Source organism: Musca autumnalis, unplaced genomic scaffold, assembly GCF_047663935.1.
Source record: "Musca autumnalis isolate F117 unplaced genomic scaffold, ASM4766393v1 scaffold_4, whole genome shotgun sequence".
In the NCBI taxonomy this organism is placed as follows: domain Eukaryota; kingdom Metazoa; phylum Arthropoda; class Insecta; order Diptera; family Muscidae; genus Musca; species Musca autumnalis.
In genome coordinates, this window is record NW_027411977.1 from 87,298,121 (window position 1) to 87,317,942 (window position 19,822).

General features: G+C 36.7%; 1 protein-coding gene across 1 annotated transcript; it reads right to left on the reverse strand.

Annotated features, from left to right (window-relative positions):
* Positions 1-6,141: 6,141 nt before the first annotated feature.
* Ibf1 (Insulator binding factor 1) lies at positions 6,142-8,457 on the reverse strand. Its single transcript, XM_073984068.1, has 3 exons — positions 8,152-8,457; positions 8,016-8,091; positions 6,142-7,954 (listed from the first exon to the last, which is right to left on the reverse strand). Exons 1-3 carry the CDS (start codon positions 8,343-8,345, stop codon positions 7,478-7,480), a joined length of 747 nt encoding a protein of 248 aa, XP_073840169.1. The 5' UTR covers positions 8,346-8,457; the 3' UTR covers positions 6,142-7,477.
* Between the last annotated feature and the right edge of the window lie 11,365 nt (positions 8,458-19,822).

The window sequence follows — 19,822 nt, forward strand, 5'->3', positions numbered from 1 at the left end:
TATGGACTCAATCGATTCACTCCTTCGGGTACCTCCCACACAAAATTTCGGATAAGTTGAGTTTAGGACCTGCTATCGAATCGCTTTGATTCTTGTTTTAGCAACTTGTATTCACTGCCCCTTATACGACGGTATAAGTTTCATCAGGGGCAAGTCTATACTTCCTGAGAAAATAGCCTGAAAGTTGCACAAAACCCCTATGACACCGTGTGAGGTGGTTCGAGCGCAAGATAAGTAACGTATCTGCCGATTGGGTCCAAAATTTGGTCTTAGCATTATTTTGTCCAAACATAGTTTGGTACCTCAGGTACCTCACCCACAAAATTTCAAAAATGTTCGAAAAATTGTTCGTACGGTAACTTTTGAAGGGAGTGGCCGAATTGGTCTATACTTTACACATCCTAATATACCTACCAGATATAGACCTGGTTCAAATGTGGACTATATTTGTCCACTTCATCCAGTACCTCCGGAAAAAAAATTTTCGGAAAATTTGTACGTACGATAACTATTGAAGGAAGAAACCGAGTTGGTCCATATTTTGCAACTCGTGAAATGTCTACCAGACTTAGATGGGGTTCCAATATGGACTCAATCGGTTCACTCCTTCGGGTACCTCCCACACAAAATTTCGGATAAGTTCACTTTAAGACCTGCTATCGAATCACTTTAATTTTTGTTGAAGCAACTTGCATTCGCTGCCTCAATTACGAAGGTAAAAGTTTTTTTCAGGGGCAAATCCACACTTCTTGAGCAAACAGCCCGAAGGTTGTAAAAACCCCCTATGGCACCAGATGTAGTGGCTGGAGATCCACTTCCGTAATGGTCAATATCGACCCATTCCTTTAAGTATTTCCTCCGCAAAACTTTTGCTCTTTAATCCTAATCAACATTTTTGTCGTTTCATACGCCCAAAAAACCCTGTAAATACATACCTTTTTTGGGAAAAAATTGTTTCAATATACACAGGCTGAGGGTATATCTCTGTCGGCCAAGCCGACTGATACTTTTTACTTGTTTTATATTAAAATGGAATGAATGTTATTTTAGGCATTAACAGGCAAAAGTTCATTCATTCTTACTACAGGAAATCATATTTGAGAAAAAATGTCAAAAAGCCAGAACCCTAGTGTACATGAGTTATATCTTGGAGCAAACTGTTTAGTTTACAATGAGTTACGCCTTGCTTTGGGAAAAGCATAGCCAGACAAAGTTCAATAATTAAAAACGTGTTTAATTTCAAGTACACAGATATAACATTACCTTACACAATGTTCATTATGGCAGAACATCAATAAATACAAGTAATATGTACGTGTATAACTTAAGGCAATATTTGTATTCCTTTGTGCACTTGTTGTTGTAAAAGACAAAAAAATAAACATACATATTTACTTCGGAAATCACAATTCAGTTATAATTGCATATGAGAATTGTTGGGTTCTTTAAAACACAAACGATAAAAAAAGCTTCTACTAAAGCATCCTTTCCTATAGAGATATTCTTCTATAGCGGCTTTTCTTACAAACAGATTTGTCTTGAACTTCCTTTTCGCATAGAAACGATCTTCCCTTTCATCCCGAAAGTGTTATAGGATAGATAATTTATTAAAGTGTATTAATTTAAGTATTATATGTTATAATAAACGAAAGGAATGGCAACGGCAACAGCCCAATTCCACAATCAATTGTGTGAGTTTTTGCGTTTGTTTTAAGTATCATAGATGGTGGCTTAGTCGTTGGTGGGTGGTAGGTAGGTAGGTACATTATTCATTCCGCTCATAATATTTTCAATCAATAAAAAAGGAATTTCATTACTATCGACTTCGACAAAACGTTAAAGAATTAGAAAATATGTGGATGAATAACCGAACAGAGTGGTGGATAGGTTATGGTTTGGAATGTAGAACAACAAGCTTGGCAATTGTGGTGGTCGTATAGCAAAAGAATAGAAGTTAGGTATGTATGTGTTGGATGAAGAAAGTCAGTCAGTCATATTATTATGACAAGGTAAAATACGACCTTAAAATAGCCCTCCAATATTTAATGAAAAAATACGTATAAAGTTAGGAAGTCTCCATCCAACCACGAAACAAGAAGTATTCTCTCTCAATAGTTTTCGCATTGTTATTGGTGTTGTTGTAACAGCATACATATGATATGTTGGCTCTGGCTCTATCTCCGAGTCTAGGACCTAGACTCTAGTTATGTGACTCCTTATATTAGGTCTGTCTGGTTACCCTAAAATTTGTAACAACTTGTAGCAATTGTTGCTGGAAGTCATCTTTTAACACAAAAAGTCAGCAAACGAGAGCGATTCGAGAGAGACATTTTGAAATGCTTATAATTTCGGTAATTACCGATGTTTGTTGGTAAGTTAGCGACGAATAAAAAGCAGCCGTAAAGTTCTACCGATAGCAAGAGTGTTGTCAACTTTTGTTTGAACTTTTTATTCATAATTTTGCGGTTTAATGTTACCGATTTTTGTCGGTAACTCAAAAAATGAGTTAGAGAATCGCACTACAGACAGACCTATTGGTTTTAACCCAGATATGCCCATTGCTTGATCGTGATCATTTTAAACGTATTTTTATATTATTTTAGAAGCAAATGTGAAATAATAACAGTATGTTTATATGTTTTTTAAAAATTTTTGAAAAAAGGGGTTTTTGAGGCCACTTTTGGACTCAGTGTTTTATCATATATCTTGGAGTTATGGGACACAAAACATTTGACATATAGTCCAAAGACACCTTTTCGGCATCTAGTTAACGTTTTTTCGTAGTAGGCTCCACATCGTGTATGTTTTCGTTATAAAACTACCCAATAATTAATCGGTCATAACGCAAATCATTGTAAAAACTAAGCGATCGGTGGCAACTTCGATGAACTAGACCTCAAAACTCAAAAATAGTAGCTCAAAATAATGGAATCACATAATATCCCAAGAGCTACAGATGTGTACTGAGTATATCACCAAAATAAACGGTACTTTGATAAACATAACATATCAAATTAGCAAGAATTTTGTGTGTCCTATATATAGGACGCTGGGCATATCTGGGTTAAACACAAATCTACTGGAGTTAGTTGAGTAGATTTGGCAGGGCAGTTGAAAAGGTCCAGTGTGTCGTGCAAGACTGTGCCGCAGGCTGGGAAGATGTTTTGTAGGGATAGGTAATGGAAAGCAATAATCTATTTTTCTACTTTTCTATTTTGGTCTAAAACTAAAAACGGTCAGAACTTTTTGCTAACCGCAGAAAATCGATTATAATCGACGATTCGATCGACGGCCTAAAACTGCAAACCGCCAAGGCAACAATTAATTGCCATACTCGATCACATGATAGTCGATTATGCGATCTTCCTTTCACACAAAGTCGACTACGATTTTTAGATTTTTGACTGCGAAAATCCGATTAATCGAACGTCGACTTACCTATCCCTAATGTTTTGCACGGTGTCATCGATCCTTGCCCTATAGGAATTTAGATGACTGCACCATCCCGAACGTAGTTGAACCAAGACTGCTCTGGTTTATCGTAGTTGCTGACGTTCTTCAGCTGCGATTGAAGGGTGATATACTCCGAGTTGTTTATAGCATCTGCGGGTTATCTATCTAGGGGTTATTTCTTTTCTTATCCTTCGGCCTCTCTCTTTGTAGATCATGAAGATACCTCCTGACATGCCTTGGTGGTGTAGTCCTGTCCACTATTAGGTGATTGGGATGACTCTCTCTATCGGTAACAGCCGAATAAGTTCTGCAACGAGAACATGCCATTGTGTTGCAGATGGTCCACCGAAGATTGAGGAGGCACCCTGTTGAAGTTCTCAGGGCAGTGTTTTGACAGTTTTGAATACTGTTGCATTACTTTGCACTTCTAATCGATGTCCACGATGCATCGTTGTGGCTTACCACAAACCGACCTAAACCGTTATATGTGGCCAACAAGGTTTCTTTGTCTGCTAGGAACTTAGAACCTTGTTCCTACATCTCAGCTTGTTACAAATAGTTGTTGCATGTACAGACGACGTGAAAATACTGTCGAATGTTATCCTAGAATCTTGACCATGACATTCAGAACTCTGTTCTCATCTCCACAGTTCATGTGTTGAACGGAGTGGTGGACGTAGTGGCAGACGTTTGAATATTCCTCGAGTGGAAAAAGTGGTAAGATCTATCAATTTGGAGATCAGCCTTTAACAAATCACATTAGAGAAGGTACCTATTGCCAATATCGTACACTCCTCCGCATATGTAACGATATCAATGCCGTATTGAGGGTGTAGAATACAGCTAAGGTAGAGGTCAAACATTACCTGAGATATCACCCCACCTTGGTGAACTCACTGTTTCAAACTACGGGGCTTCGACTTTCTACGTACGACTGACAGAAAGACAAAACTCACGGGGACTTTTCGTTCAGATTATGGCAACGTTTCAAACTTCACTGGCATGTAGTCAGCGCAATGTCCTCAAATAACGTGGAGTACTTGACATTATAAAAGACTTTTGATGAGTCGAACGCGATCAACACTGTCCTATCGCACGGCTAGTTCTGATTAAGTTCTGGTACGACAGTTTAAATACCTTTTGATAGGTCGAGCGCGATCAACACTGTCCTATCGCACGACTTGTTCTGGTTGAGTCCTCGACTAATATGTGTGGAGATGGCGTGTCGCGCTCTTGTAGTGATGTGCTGCTTACAGAACCCATAGCTATTTAGAGGAGTAAAGCTTCAATAGTCTTTGCTACGGGCGACAAAAGTGAAATCGGTATGTACGATTCACTAGCGGCAGTTTAAAAACTTTCGTAAGATACTCAACTCCGGTTTCAACCAACTGTTTCAGCATTACCTAAAGATACCGTCAGGCCTTAAAGCTTGGATGACTTTACGTTCTTAATGACCTTTGCAACACCATTGGAAATTGTGGTGGTTCGTCCTCAGCAGGTACTTTTTTCCTTACCCTGCCACTCCCAGGGTGCTCGACAAATTATCGTTTGAAACTTTTCGGATTAGTCAGCGCTATGACAGAGGTCCCATCTTCATCCATTCCATTGTAAGCTGTGGTGGCTCCTCCTCTTCTGATCGTCTTGTCACTCCGGCGGTGCTCGACAAATTCTCGATTAAAGTAACTCTTCAGGTCAATCAGCTTCGAGAGTGACTTAAGCATTGCCCACAGGTATTCGACCAGCAGATATATATGGATGATATCCCGGAACAACATTTCTGCTACCGAAACATCAAAAGGGTGGGACAGTACACTGAAGCGGTGATTGGTTAACTGTCTGAAACTAGTCCAATTAGCTTGTCCACGATTGATGAAAGTGCGGCTTTCAGGGTGATGAAGTCAGTCGGTTTGCTGATGAAGACGATTATAGGAAAATCATCTAACCAAAGAGAAACAACGGGATGCCAGGTGACGTTATTTGTCAGACAAGGTGACACGATGGTTATGTCTGGCGAACTATAACACTTACCGCTAAGTGTGGTAAAGGCATCCTCATTGACGACGTCAACACTATAACCATCTGGTCACCACCCAGGACCGAATGACACAATTCATGATCAGTCATGATGAGTATCAAAGTCATGTCCATTAAGATAAATTCGTATTTAATTAGCGAAGACACTCTAGCCAAGACACAAATCACTCTAGCGGAGACCCAAAGCGCTCTGTTAACGTTTTTGCTAACAGCGAGTTAGCAGAGCACTGGTAAAGTTAACAGAACTATTTAAAATGGTTTTCTTTGTAAAAAAATATATTTTTAGGTTCTTTAATTAAAATTCTGCCAGGACAACATGGGTACCATTGGAAAGCTTATCGAGACAGCTATCCGCTGAGCTAATAAAATCTTTACATGGTTTATCCCAAAAACAGTAAATATCGCGACATCTGGCAATATTTTTTAAAGATTTTATTAGCACAGGGGATAGCTGTCTCAATAAGCTTTCCAGTGGTACCCATGCAGAGATGGTCTGTCTGCAATAATGACGTATCTGACATACATTTCTGACGTATATTACATACGTCAGAAACGTCGTAAACCTAGCCGAAAAACAAGGTTTTTGACAGAGAAACAATCGAGTTTTTTCACCTAACAATTTATGTATTTTTTATAAAAATCAAACTCATATTATTTCTTTTGAGATCAGATTTTATTAAAACAAAAACAAAACAAGAAAATTCATTTTAAAATAAAAATATACATTTTATATATATTTTTGTATTAAATACGTTTAAAAAAAGGGTAGAAAATTTTTTCGTACTAGTATACTTCAGGTCATATTATAGCAAATACAAATTATCTTGTACTTTTTCATTTTAATTAGAGTAACAAATTAATTATTTTCATCTTCGCTGGAGTCAGAGGCGTCGGTATAATGAAAGATGTCCTTATTTTCATTAATTTTTAAAGAAAAGTAAACTTCTAACAATTTTTTAGAGCGTTCTATGTCAAGCCGGTTTCTTAAGTCAGTATGGACATGAGACCAATTTGAAAAAATCCCCTCCAGTTGAGCTGTTGAAGCAGGTATCATTAACAGTTTTTGAGCAAATGCCGCTAATGATTTGTGTCTGCTTGTAGCCATATCCCAGAATAATGCAGGCTTAGTAGTTTTTTCTGAGAGCAACGCAAAAAATCCTGTAGCCTTTTTGTACTCAGAAAATGATTGCAGCCCATCTTCGTCAAGATTTTCTAATAAAAAATCTTCCACTTTTTCATTTTGTCCCGGATCCAGTTTTAATCCTTTATAAAGTGGATGCAATACATTTGCTGTGAGATTATATTTATTAAAAACATTACTAGTCCTACATCTTTCTGCCGCCACCTTGTATAACTCTGGCTTTGCTGTCTCTAACAATTTTATCCACTCCTCTGTTGCATCTGCTATAGAATATTCCGACTTTTGACAGTTTTTAATAAGTATAGCTATAGGATTCAAGAGTTCCAAAAGCTCATTAACGGATTGAATGAAATCTTCCTTAAATAGTAGTTCACTTATAGACGGTTTGACAAATGGCTTTCCATCGGTGTTAGTCTCTGCAGATATTTGCTTCATTCTGCCAATATTATTTATCAACCAAAAAAGTCCATCACGTTCACTACACCATCTTGTTGAACACGGCAATTTTGGTTTGGTTCCCCCAAGCAAAAATAACTTCTTTTCGAGATTAACTTTTTTAAACTCGTTAATAATTTTATGGACTTTACCAAGGATTGAGACATTTTCGTGAACTTCCTCCTCCGGTTGACCAAACGTATCATCATTTTGTTGAGAATATAGTCTTGTAGATCGTCTCTGGTTATTTGAAGGCGCACAAAGATAATTTAATTCTCGACTTATTCCGAAATTTCGAATTACATCCTTGGATAGTAAATTACCAGTATGGGCATTACATGTAGTGTGGATCAATCCAACATTTCGTCCCATTGATAACATATTTGAAGCATTGTCTGTCACTACAGCGAAAACTTATACTTTGTATCGATCTTTGGCTAAACTGATAGCTTTTTTCACTACTTCAACGAGGTTTTCTGAAGTTTCCCTAGTATTTGAAAAATCGTAGGACTCCAAAAAAATTCTGTGATCACAGTTGTGCAATAATGCTGCTACATTTTTAGTATTGGAGGCTGAATTTTTCCATCCATCAATGAGCAGTACAGAATATCCACCCTCGTTCAGAAATTTAGAGTTCAATTCAATTTGCTCCTGGTGCACTGCATCCAATAGTGGTCCAGCAAGTCTTTTTCTACTTGGTGGTTTATATGAGGGTTGCATTTGATTGCAAAATTCCTTGAAGTATTTGTTACTTGCTGCAACAAAGGGTACGTTGCAGGCGAAAAAAAATCTTGCGACCCGAATATCCAGTTTAGCTTTATCCGTCTTATTGATTTTACGAAAAAAATCTTTAATTTTTGTTTGAGTGTTTGATGTTGTCGAGCATGATAACTGGAAAGAAATATATGATATATTAACTTTATAAAAAAACTAGTAGGCAATGAACACTTACATCTGGTTGTGACACACCTTCTTCAACTAAATTGGTTTCATTACCTTCGGTATCTTGTTGTAAGGCGCATTTATTCCTAGAAACAAAAAAATAGAGTTATGGAACATTCAATAACACTGTAAAGTGGAAAACATACCGATGAGCTTGCATTCTACTCATGGCCGTATTGCGTATAACTTGCTTACACTTTGTACATTGTGCAATTGTTTTTCCTTTTTCGCGTCTTTTTGTGAAACCATACCAAAAGGAATGCAATGGTCGACCACCTGTAGCACCAGAACATTCCCCAAACCCCATTGGTTGTTGCGCATTGCTTGGGTGTTGCAACATTCTTAAGTTTTTATTAAATTCTCTACTGTTGGAAAATATTTGTTCTCCCGCTAAATGTTTATTTGTTTGTTTATTATTCCACCCGCAAAATCTTTGACATCTGTCAAATCAATTAAACAGATGCAACATACGTGAAGTAGTGGTAGTGTTCAGAATGTTTTGTAGATGGCGTGCTATCCAACATATTGTTCAATTTTTTTAGTTATGTTAAAAATTAAATAAAATTAACATCTAGACATTTTTTTATGGATTTTATGCATTTAATTACATTATGTTGCTTTTATTTACTATTTTTGTGTATTGTTAATAGTGGGAGCAATTTATAATATATTTTTTTAAGTTTTGCTTATATGCAATTTGTTGTACAACGAAACTAAACCATAAACACTGAGTTTGTAAAAAAAATTCGTAATAAAAATATTTTTAACAATTCAAAAATTAAAAAAAAGTCCGGAGACTCTTCAATTACAAAAACAGGCTTGCGCAATTAGTATTACGTGAAAAAGAGGGTCGTAACATACTTTTTTCGAGGTTTATGACGTTTACTACTTTTTTTACGTTTTCTACGGGTATATGACGTTTTCGACGTTTACAACTTTCTGACCGTCGGAAACCTAACAAATTGGCATACAGACCATCTCTGTACCCATGTTGTCCTGGTAGAATTTTTTCTTAAAGACCCTTAAAAAATATTTTTTTTACAAAGAAAACCATTTTTGAATATCTCTGTTAACTTTAACAGCGCTCTGCTAATGCGCTGTTAGCAAAAGCGTTAACAGAGCGTTTTGTGTCTCCGCTAGAATGATGTGTGTCTTGGCTAGCGTGATTTGTAGCTTCGCTAATTAAATACGACTTTTTGTATCTTTATGGACATATGGAAGTCCCCTAAGAAGACATTTGGTTATGGCCTTGCTAAAGCGGGCTAATGCTGCTTTCAGCTTTCAATACGCGGGATGTATAAGTTATGCAACTCTACATTCCATGTACAGGTCAATAGAGGTAGGCTAAAGCACGATGGTCGGTATTAAACAGACTGGTGCAACAAAATAGTTGGTCCCCCAACTCCACTTCTGGTTAGATCCTTCTTCAGTACGTTTTAACCATCATAACGTTGTAAGCTGCAGTTGTTGTTAAGCTTGGTGACCGTTATATTCTTCCGACTCATAAAGTATACTGTTTCCTCGATCTTACCTCCGAGTCTAGTAGAATTAAATTGCAAAAATTATGCATGTGCGGTTGCTTTTGGGAGAACTGCGACGGAGTCTCGTATGCTTATGACGTTGACAAACGAGAGCTGGGTTCTGCCAGCAACTTAGTCCCTGTCGTCTATCGTACCACACCGAAGTTTGATTTTTTGGTGGATGCGAATTTGACAAACCGTGCATATCCAAATTAATACTGAGTTTTCCTCCTTCCAGGCACGAACAAAAAAAGAATCCGGAGCAGACATTCGGGTGAGAAAATTGCCGTTCCTATATGTTCCAGCATCATTTAGGTCTTAAATAGTTCAAATGGTAGTCCATAAGTTCCACCCGCCTATTTATTCTTCGAGCTATTAATTGTGGTCTCTCCACACTTTAAATAGCCGGTATACACTTATGACCAAAGATTTTATAATAAAAGCTTCGTTGAATGCTCCCTTCACCAAACCTAACTTCATAGATAGCCATTGTAACAAACAGAATAGCGAACTAACTATACCCTCAGTCACATTATGCCGAGGCAAATAAAAGTCATAAAAAGAATTTATGCTTTCTTCAAAACTATTTGTGACTTGTATGCGTGTGTGTGTGTGCGTGGCGTTCGGGTATTTAAGTATTTATGTGGTAGTAGTATACCACAAGAATTTTTTCAGCACTTCTCCATCTGGTGCGTTTGCTATGCCACTCTCTGTTTTGTGGAGTCAAAGAACAATTGAAAATAATAATAAATTCCAAGCGATTGAATCCTGACAACAGCATTCGTCCTTTATTGATTGATAGACTATGATGGCTAGGGTTTGGTTTCACACAAAATACACACACACGGATATAAACATACACACTTCAATAAATTTATTACGGGGCAAAGAACTCACTTCCTTTGTTGGTCCACATTCAACCAACACAAACAATTAATTTCTTAAAATTACACTTAAGAGGATCCAAGCTGTAGAACATCTGTTTTTTTAAGTTGGTTGAGTAAATGAAAGAATTATTCAGAATAATTTTTTTGAATATTTAAATACAATTGAATATCGGATCCTGGAAGATGTCACTATAATTCACAAAAATTGCGTGGTTGGGAAAGTCCTTTTACAAGTTTTAGACAACAACGAAGGGAATCTTTAGTGACCCAAGTTTAACAGTGGTCCTTTAAACTAGATCAGTGATCGATGGCAGAGTAAACAAAATTACCTTTTAAATCGGAATGATTTGACTCAATAAGGAGGGTATTCTGTCAGGAGAAAAACAGTGGAGGAGTAATGAAAACTGTCCTCAGTTCTGGAAATTGTCGAAAAGATAAGTCTGTGACAAAACAGGAGGGCAGCAAAATGGTCCAGTTCGAGGAACAAGTACAAAGGCTCCTTTGTCAGAAAAATTTCGCTACAAACAAAGACTGAGGGTTTATCATGAGGAGATTATGAGTAGGACTAAGGCCAGGGAACTATCACACGACGGTCGGAAATCCCACTGCGGCGGGTTCTTTAACATCGAATTGACCCGGATATATGTTTGTATCGTTGTATTTTTTTGTTTTTCTGTGTTGGGAGCGGCATATCATGGGACCAATTTGGATGAGCTCGGTTTTTTACATCCGCAACCACCACACTCAAATTCAGTGAGATGCAATAGATGTTGGAAGTCTCAGGTGTTGCTCTGCATTTTGTCTGCAAAGTCGAGTTTCAAGTTTTAAATGAAACCCGAATCATCGCAAACCCGATTATTGCATTTCACTGTGTATCCCTACATACAGCGTTAAGTGGGGTACACACGATCAGTTTTGACTGTCAGTTTTACTCAAATAATCGGTTGCTTTCCAGTGTGGCCGTTCATTTTTGTAAGTCATCAGGCAACCACAAAATATTTTGTGGTTGCTGGACAGTTTGACATTTATCGATATATCCGAAAAATCGACAGTCAAAACTGATCGTTAGTACCCCGCTTAATGGTGGTTACAACGTACTGAGGAAGGATCGCACAAGAAGTGGAGGTGGGTGACTAGCTTTCTTAGCTTTCTTATTGCGGCACCAGTCTGATCAATACAAACCAATTTCACTTCAGCCTGGCTCTAATGCCCCCTACAGTGCTGCTTGATTAGTTTGTTAGCTCTATGTTTAGCACGGTCAATGAGGACTCCCCTGCCAGAATTAGCGGAAGGTGCCATAGTTCGGCAGATACAACAATCGTGTCACCTGTATAGGAATTCTGTAACTTTTATCGATTGAAAAGTTGTTAAAATTTCTTTTGTTTTTGTAACAACTACAAAACAAACAAATGAAATTGTTGTAAAATAAACAATGAGTAAAGTTGTTAAAAAGTTACAGAATAGGCCTACTGGGCCCTATTCCAAGAAACAATTTATCGCTTTTCACTTTGCACTCATCAAAAACTAACTATTTTGAAAAGTTATCATTTTTTTGTCCCACAAAATTATAAAATAAAATAAAAAAAAATAAAATAAAAATAAAATAAAACAAAAATAAAAATAAAATAAAACAAAAATAAAAATAAAATAAAATAAAAATAAAAATAAAATAAAATAAAAATAAAATAAAATAAAATAAAAATAAAAATAAAAATAAAATAAAATAAAATAAAATAAAATAAAATAAAATAAAATAAAATAAAATAAAATAAAATAAAATAAAATAAAATAAAATAAAATAAAATAAAATAAAATAAAATAAAATAAAATAAAATAAAATAAAATAAAATAAAAATAAAAATAAAAATAAAAATAAAAATAAAAATAAAATAAAAATAAAATAAAAATAAAATAAAAATAAAATAAAAATAAAATAAAATAAAATAAAATAAAATAAAATAAAAATAAAATAAAAATAAAATAAAAATAAAATAAAAATAAAATAAAAATAAAATAAAAATAAAATGAAAATAAAATAAAAATAAAATAAAAATAAAATAAAAATAAAATAAAAATAAAATAAAAATAAAATAAAAATAAAATAAAAATAAAAATAAAATAAAATAAAATAAAAATAAAAATAAAAATAAAAATAAAATTGAAAATGAAAATAAAATAAAAATAAAAAATAAAAATAAAAATAAAAATAAAATAAAATAAAATAAAATAAAATAAAATAAGAAAAAATAAAAATAAAATAAATAACTCTGAGGGTTTAGTCTTAGTGTAAAACCGAGAAACATCGATATGTGTTGTGGTTCGGAGGAGCAATAATTTGTCGAAAACTTAGACAAATCAAATTTTCTTTGGTCACTTATCAAAAATAAGGGTTCTGTGGAACGCAAAAATTTGCGAATTGTCAAAAATATTGCTAAGTGCAAAATGAAAAGTTGATAAGTTTTTTCGTGGAATAGGGCCCTGGTCTGGCAAATGACGTCACCTGGCAATCCATCGTTTCTATTGGTTCAGATCATCACCCTATAATCGTCTCCATCAGGAGATCGCCCGATTTCATCACCTCTGAATGCTGCACATTCATCAATCATGGGCAAGCCAAGGAACTACCCAACCATTCTGAAGTTTGTAGTTGCAACATTGGAATTAGTGAATTAGTGAATTGTTGGCAACGTTTAAGTAACTGTCGAAGCCTGGAAAGGAATTACATAGGACTTCAGTCATATTTAGCGACGTTACGCTGGCTGATCCGAAAAGTTGCGCAAGTTATTTTAATAAACAATTTGTCGATCCCTCCGGGGGTGACAGAGCAAAGCGAAGAGTTGCATTAGATTTCTCTGTCGAGGAGAATCCACCATAATTTACAATAGATAATTGTGCAAATGACATTAAGAACGGTGAATTAAACAGACCGTAGAGTCTTAACGGTATCTACATGATAATGAGGAAAAACAGCTGGATGGATCGGGAGTTAAGTATCTCACGAAAGTTTTAAACCTGCCGCTAGCCGCCTCGAAATTTTAAACATAGTTTTATAGCGAGCCCAAAAGGGAGAAAACCAATTTTTATGAATGTATATCCACATTTGGGTGTAGCCCCCATATAAAGGAACCCCCCGATTTTTTATATTTTGACCAAAGCCAAATTTTGCAATCGTTTTGGCTGTAATTTTGCATTTTGTGTTCTGAGGGAACATCATACCACTTTGCAAGAAATATTCAATATAGGTCCAGGTTTAGGTATAGCTCCCATATAAACGTACCTCCCTACATTCGGTATTTTGACGATTTTATCCAGATTTTTCAACCGAGTTAGCTGTAATTTTGTATTTTGACTTCGGAGGGAACACCATACGTCCGTGCAAAAAATGTTCAATATAGGTCCAAGTTTAGGTGTAGGACAGTTGACTTCATGTATTGATTGTCAAACTACCAAAACTTGCTTGTGTGACGTAGGCGTCCCGACAACTGCAAAAACAGTTGTAAAATTATGAATAAAAATCATCGGTTTCTTTTTGTTTTCCGTTCACAGATTTTGTTTTTGTTCAGGTTCTTTTGTTTTAAACACATATCAATTATTATCTCACACATTTTCATAAAAAAATGTCAAAAATCTGTTAACCCGACTGTCTATGAAAAAATGATAGACAGCTGGGAGACAAACGACAAATGTATGTATGTGTTAGTAAATCAGAGTTGTATTTGGAGACAAACTGTCTGGTGTAAACGCCTAGAAAGGAAACGATTTTTAAATTTGTTTTTTTGTAGGAATATTGTCAATGCCATCAACTATAAGTCCTTATTTACATTAGGCAATTTTACTTGCGGCAATTGTCAGTTTGATGGTGAGAGAGGTGAGGCATATGGTAACCCGTTGTCCCTCAACACCCTTTCTCACCAACAAACTGACAATTGCCGCAAGGAAAATTGCCTAATGTAAGTATTGACTAAGTTTCGTTTTGGAAGTTGTACAATTTCACTCATAAGCTACGAATGCTTGCGGACCTTTTCTTCGTTTTTGTGGTACCACATACAAATTTCTCTTAATATGGCATATTACCGCTGTAAATTGGCAAAAATAATACTGCATAATAAAAATTTAATGTGTTCAGAGAATATTTATTTCAACCGCAATCAAATTTGTCGACATAAATTTTTCAATGTTTGTCCACGGGCGGAACCACAGTGAGGTGGGGTGATAACTCCGGAACTGTTTAACATCTCCTGTATTTCGCCCCTCCAGAAGGCATTAAGATAGTAACATATGCGGAAGATTGTATGATCTTGGCTTCAGGTACCACCTTTTCCACCAGACAAATATTAAGATATCCACCACTTAGTCCATGGTCACTCTGTTCTCCACATGGATTGCTGAGTTTCGCACAGATTTGAATATCCTGGGCGATAATAATAGAATTTCCAGCACTAACTACCCTATGATTCTAGGCGTAACATTCGACAGTATGTTCTCGTGGTCCGCTCATGCAGTAACAAGGTCCTAAAGTCCCTAGCCGGCAGCACTTGGGGCATAGAGAATGAAACCTTGTTCACCACACGCGGTGGGTCGGACTGTGGTAAGCTCTGTGGCGAACATAGGAGCGATGCGATGGAACAATATTCAAACATCTCAGATTGCCACCCTGAGAACTACAAAAAGGTTCGTTCTCATTTCTTCGGTGGACCATCTGCGTGAGCGGATCCCTTATTCCATCCCCTCCAGACGGCAATGAGATAGTTACGTATGAGGATGATTGTACGATCTCGGCGTCGGGTACCTTCACTAATGTCATTAGTTAAAGTCTGATCCCCTATTTGATCGGTATTGATCACTAAGTCTATGACCAATCTGTTTACCACAAACTGCGGAGAAAAGCACAGAGTTCAATGTCCTGGTCGATAGAATATAATTCCCTTCACTAACTACCCCAAGATTCAACAGTATGTTCAAGTCGTCCGCGCATGCCACAAGCTGAAATATAGGAACAAAGTCCTCAAGTCCCTAGCCGGCAGCACTTGGGATGCAGACAAAGAAACCTTGTTGGCTACATATAACGCGGTGGTTCGGACTGTGAAAAGCTATGTGGCGCCAGTGTGGTTCACGAACATAGGTGCAATGCGATAAAACAATATTCAAACCTCTCAGATCAACATCCTGAGAACTAAAAAAGGGTCTGTACTCATTCCATCAGTGGACCATCTGCATGGGGAGGCGAAGATTCTTCCTGAGAAGTAGGAACAAGGTCCTCAAGTACCTAGCCGTTAGCACTTGATGTGCAGCCCAAGAAACCTTGTTGGCCACATATAACGCGGTGGTTCGGACTGTGGTATGCTAAGTATGTGACGCCAGTGTGGTCCACGAACATAGGTGCTATGCGATGGAACAATATTCATGGATCATCTGCATGAGGATACGAAGATTCATTATGTACGGCAACATAATGGCATGCTCTCGTTGCAAAACTTGCTCGGGTGTTACCGTGAAAATCATTATAATTACCGTATGCAGGACAGGATTCCCCCACCCAGACATGTCAGGAGGGATCTTCATAGTCTTCATGGACCATCTGCATGGGGTACGAAGATTCTTCCTGTACGACAACATAAGGGTACACTCTCGTTCTAGTACTTGCTCGGATGTTATCGTGAAAATCATCGTAATCGCCGTATGCTGGACAGGATTCCCCCAACCAAGGCATGTCAGAAGGGATCTTCAGAAAGAGCTTTGGATACACACAGAGGCCGTGGCGGTTGCCCTAGGCAACAATCGTGTGAATATGGTCCCATCTATGGCAGCTGAAGAACGTCAGCTACCACGATAAATCCGAGTAGTTTTGCTACAACTACGTTCGGAATGTTGCAGCCGTCTAAATTCCTATTTTGGAATTTGTGAACATTGCGTAGCATCATTAAAATTCCGTTACAGGATATTTGCACAGATTTTTAACCAGCCGAATGACTAAATTTCAGTTAATGTTTTCCTATTGGATGTTCGTACAACAAATGGCTTCCTAAGTATCCGGTGGTTGTGGTTAATGCTTGGTTGCCAATTTCAATGTTCACTTCTAACAGTTAGTAATTTTCTCTCTCTCACACACACAAACAGACATACTATCCTCGCAAAGGATATAAAGCTTTTTAGTTTCACAATCATTTTCTACTTCCAGACATGTTTTTTTTCTTCTTACCAATGCTTCCTTGAGACTTGTCCACTATAATTTGTAACAATTGTTATTGTGTGTGTGTGTGCGTGCGTACCCAGCAAACCAATCGTACCGACATCTTAACGAAATCGGAACAAAATTCGGATGATACGTCCGATGTCTGATCCGAAATCGTAACGATATCTTAACGAAAGTTGTATGAAGTGGTTGACATAATTTCGGAACGAAATGTCGGAGCGATATCGTATCGATTTCGATCCGATTTCGTAACGAAATCTGAAGAAAATCCTTGGGAAATTCGGAAAGGAAATTTCTTTCGGACATTCGCTTCGAAATCGGAACGAAATCGGTACAAAATCTGAACTATTTCCGCTCCGAAAAATCGTTTAGAAATCAGAACGAAATCTGAACGACGTTGCTTCCGAAATTGTTCAGACATGTCGGACATCCGACATTTGGTTTGCTGGGTAGGTCTGGTGCTGTAAGTGTATATGAAGAGTAGAGTTGGTTTAATGTTTACTTTTGGTCAGCATCTGGCATTTGAAGTTTCTAAAGTGGTTATAAACGTGAAACTTTTTAATGTAGTTTTAATTTGGTCCTAATAGCAACAACATGCTTGGATGGACGCATGTATAAAACTTTGGCGTATAATAGTAAGTTTTTTTCTTGGTTGTTGTTTTTGTTGCACTTGTCATCAACAATATTTGAGACTTGTTTTTTTGTCTTTAGTCCTGGTTGGTTTTGGCTTTTATTTATGTGGAAAACTTATTCCTTTTATGTTGTGCAGTATTTTTCTGATGAAAGCACTTCTAAAAATGGTCCCATAAAAGAAAGAAAATGTTTATATCGAAATCGTACTGGTTATCACAACAACTAGCATTGCTGAAGTTCCAGTACTTTTAAGTGGGGAATTCTTATATCAGGGATGCTGATATACGGCTTATACTGTAGCACCCGTGTTTGAGTAGCCCAAGTTTCGTGATTACAGATGTTTGTGTGCGTAAAGAAGGTAAGTGACTAAAGCAAAACAAAAAAGTAATCGTTAATAGTTTATGACAGATTTCCAGTTAAGAAAACACACAGAAAATGTCAGGTACATAATTATTTGAAATCAATTATTTGTCATTGTCGTGTTACGTAAGTATGGTTGTTAGACCCAAATTATAAGAAGAACATGCTGCTTTAAGTTCCCCGTGAAGGCTTTTTAAAGCGCATGAAATAGATGGCAGAATAGAGTATACTTTTACATCGAATAAAATCCACTGGATTTATGACGATTTATTTGACGTATACACAATGGAATTAACAATTATGTTCAAAATAATAAGATTGCCCATGCACAAAAGGGAATGGTCCAAAAACATAGTTAAACTTCTCCATTTTGGCCAATTTTGTATGTGTTTAACATTGTTAATTCATTATCAACTGTTAATTCATTAACAGAAATGTGGCAATTTATTTTGAATTACACTGTTAAAATTACAAGAAACCCCGTGCAGATTATAGGTGTGTTTGTTTACTCAATAATTTGTACAAATTTGTAAAAGTCCTGTAACTTCTTGTAAACGACTAATGTCTTTTGCATTGTACTGTAAAGTAAACGAACAGCTTCCAGTAACAATTTGTACACATTTTATGAAAGAGGACCGCAAAATAGTAGACACGTGTATCGGTATTTTGAAAGTTTACGTCGGGAGGTAACCTAAATAGGGGGTCCAAAATTGTGAACTGTTTTGGAAATATTCGGAGTAAGATTCCTCGTAATCCTTGTATTTTAGGTATATAGAGCTTTTGGCAATATTACTGAGAATGCTCTGCGGAAAATTTTTGTGGAATATGTTAAGCCTCTAACGTCTCGATAAAGGGGTATTTTTTGGTCCCTTTTTATACCCTACACCACTATGTGGGGAGGGTATTATAAGTTGGTTTTGGCCAAAAAGTTTGTAACGCATCGTAGACCCATACTTATATATACCAAAATGAATGTCTCGACGAGCTGAGTCGATCTGGCTATGTGTGTCCGTCCGTCAGTCCGTCCGTCCGTCAGTCCGTCCGTCCGTCTGTCCGTCTGTCCATCTAAACCTTGTAATCACGCTACAGGTCGCAATTTTGATCGGATCGTCACGAAATTTTGGATGTTGATGGGGGTCCCGGAGGGGAAGAAGCCTATTGATTTTGGTGATGTTCGGATAATATTTAGGGGTCGGAATGGGCAAAAAACTTATGTGGATAAAAAGACAACGTTTTTTTCCAAAGCGAATATCTCAGCTTCTATACGGGGTATACCAAAAGCAAAACCTGACAAAAAAAGTAGAAAATATCACCTTTCTAATGATGTAAAGTAGGTTCTCGTAGGTGATCAAACAACGAAGATATCACAATAGTCGCAAATAAAACCCAAATTTTCATTTTTGCTATTTTAATTATAATGACGATTATCACAGCTTTGGTTGTGGACTTTCCAAAAGCAAAGCCTGGCTATGAAAGTAAAAGATCCCATCTTTACAATGATGTAAACTAGGTCGGCGTAGGTGACCAAATAACGGAGATTTCGCAATAGTCGGTAATACATCCCATTTTTCCACTTTTTTTGGAAATCACGCTACAGGTCGCAATTTTGATCGGATCGTCACGAAATTTTGAGGGTTAATGGGGTTCACACAGATGAAGAAGCCTATTGATTTTGGTGATGGTCGGATAATATTTAGGGGTCGTAATGGGCAAAAAACTTATTTGGAGAAAAAGACAACTTTTTTTCCTAAGCGAATATCTCAGCTTCAATATAGGGTATACCAAAAGCAGAACCTGGCCATGAAAGTAGAAAATATCGCCTTTCTAATGATGTAAAGTAGGTTATCGTAGGTAATCAAACAACGAAGATATCGCAATAGCCGCTAATAGAACACAACTTTTCATTTTTGCGATTTTAATAATAATGACGAATATCACAGATTTGGTTCGCGACCTTCCAAAAGCAAAGTCTGACAATGAAAGTAAAAAATCCCATCATTACAATGATGTAAAGCAGGTTGGCGAAGGTATCCAAATAACGGAGATATCGCAATAGTCGGTAATACATCCCATTTTCCACTTTTTTGGAAATCACGCTACAGGTCGCAATTTTAAGTGGATCGTCACGAAATTTTGGGTGTTATTGGGGGTCCCACAGAGGAAAAAACCTTTTGATTTTTGATAATGGTCGGATATTATTCAGGGTTGAAAAAAAAATATTTGG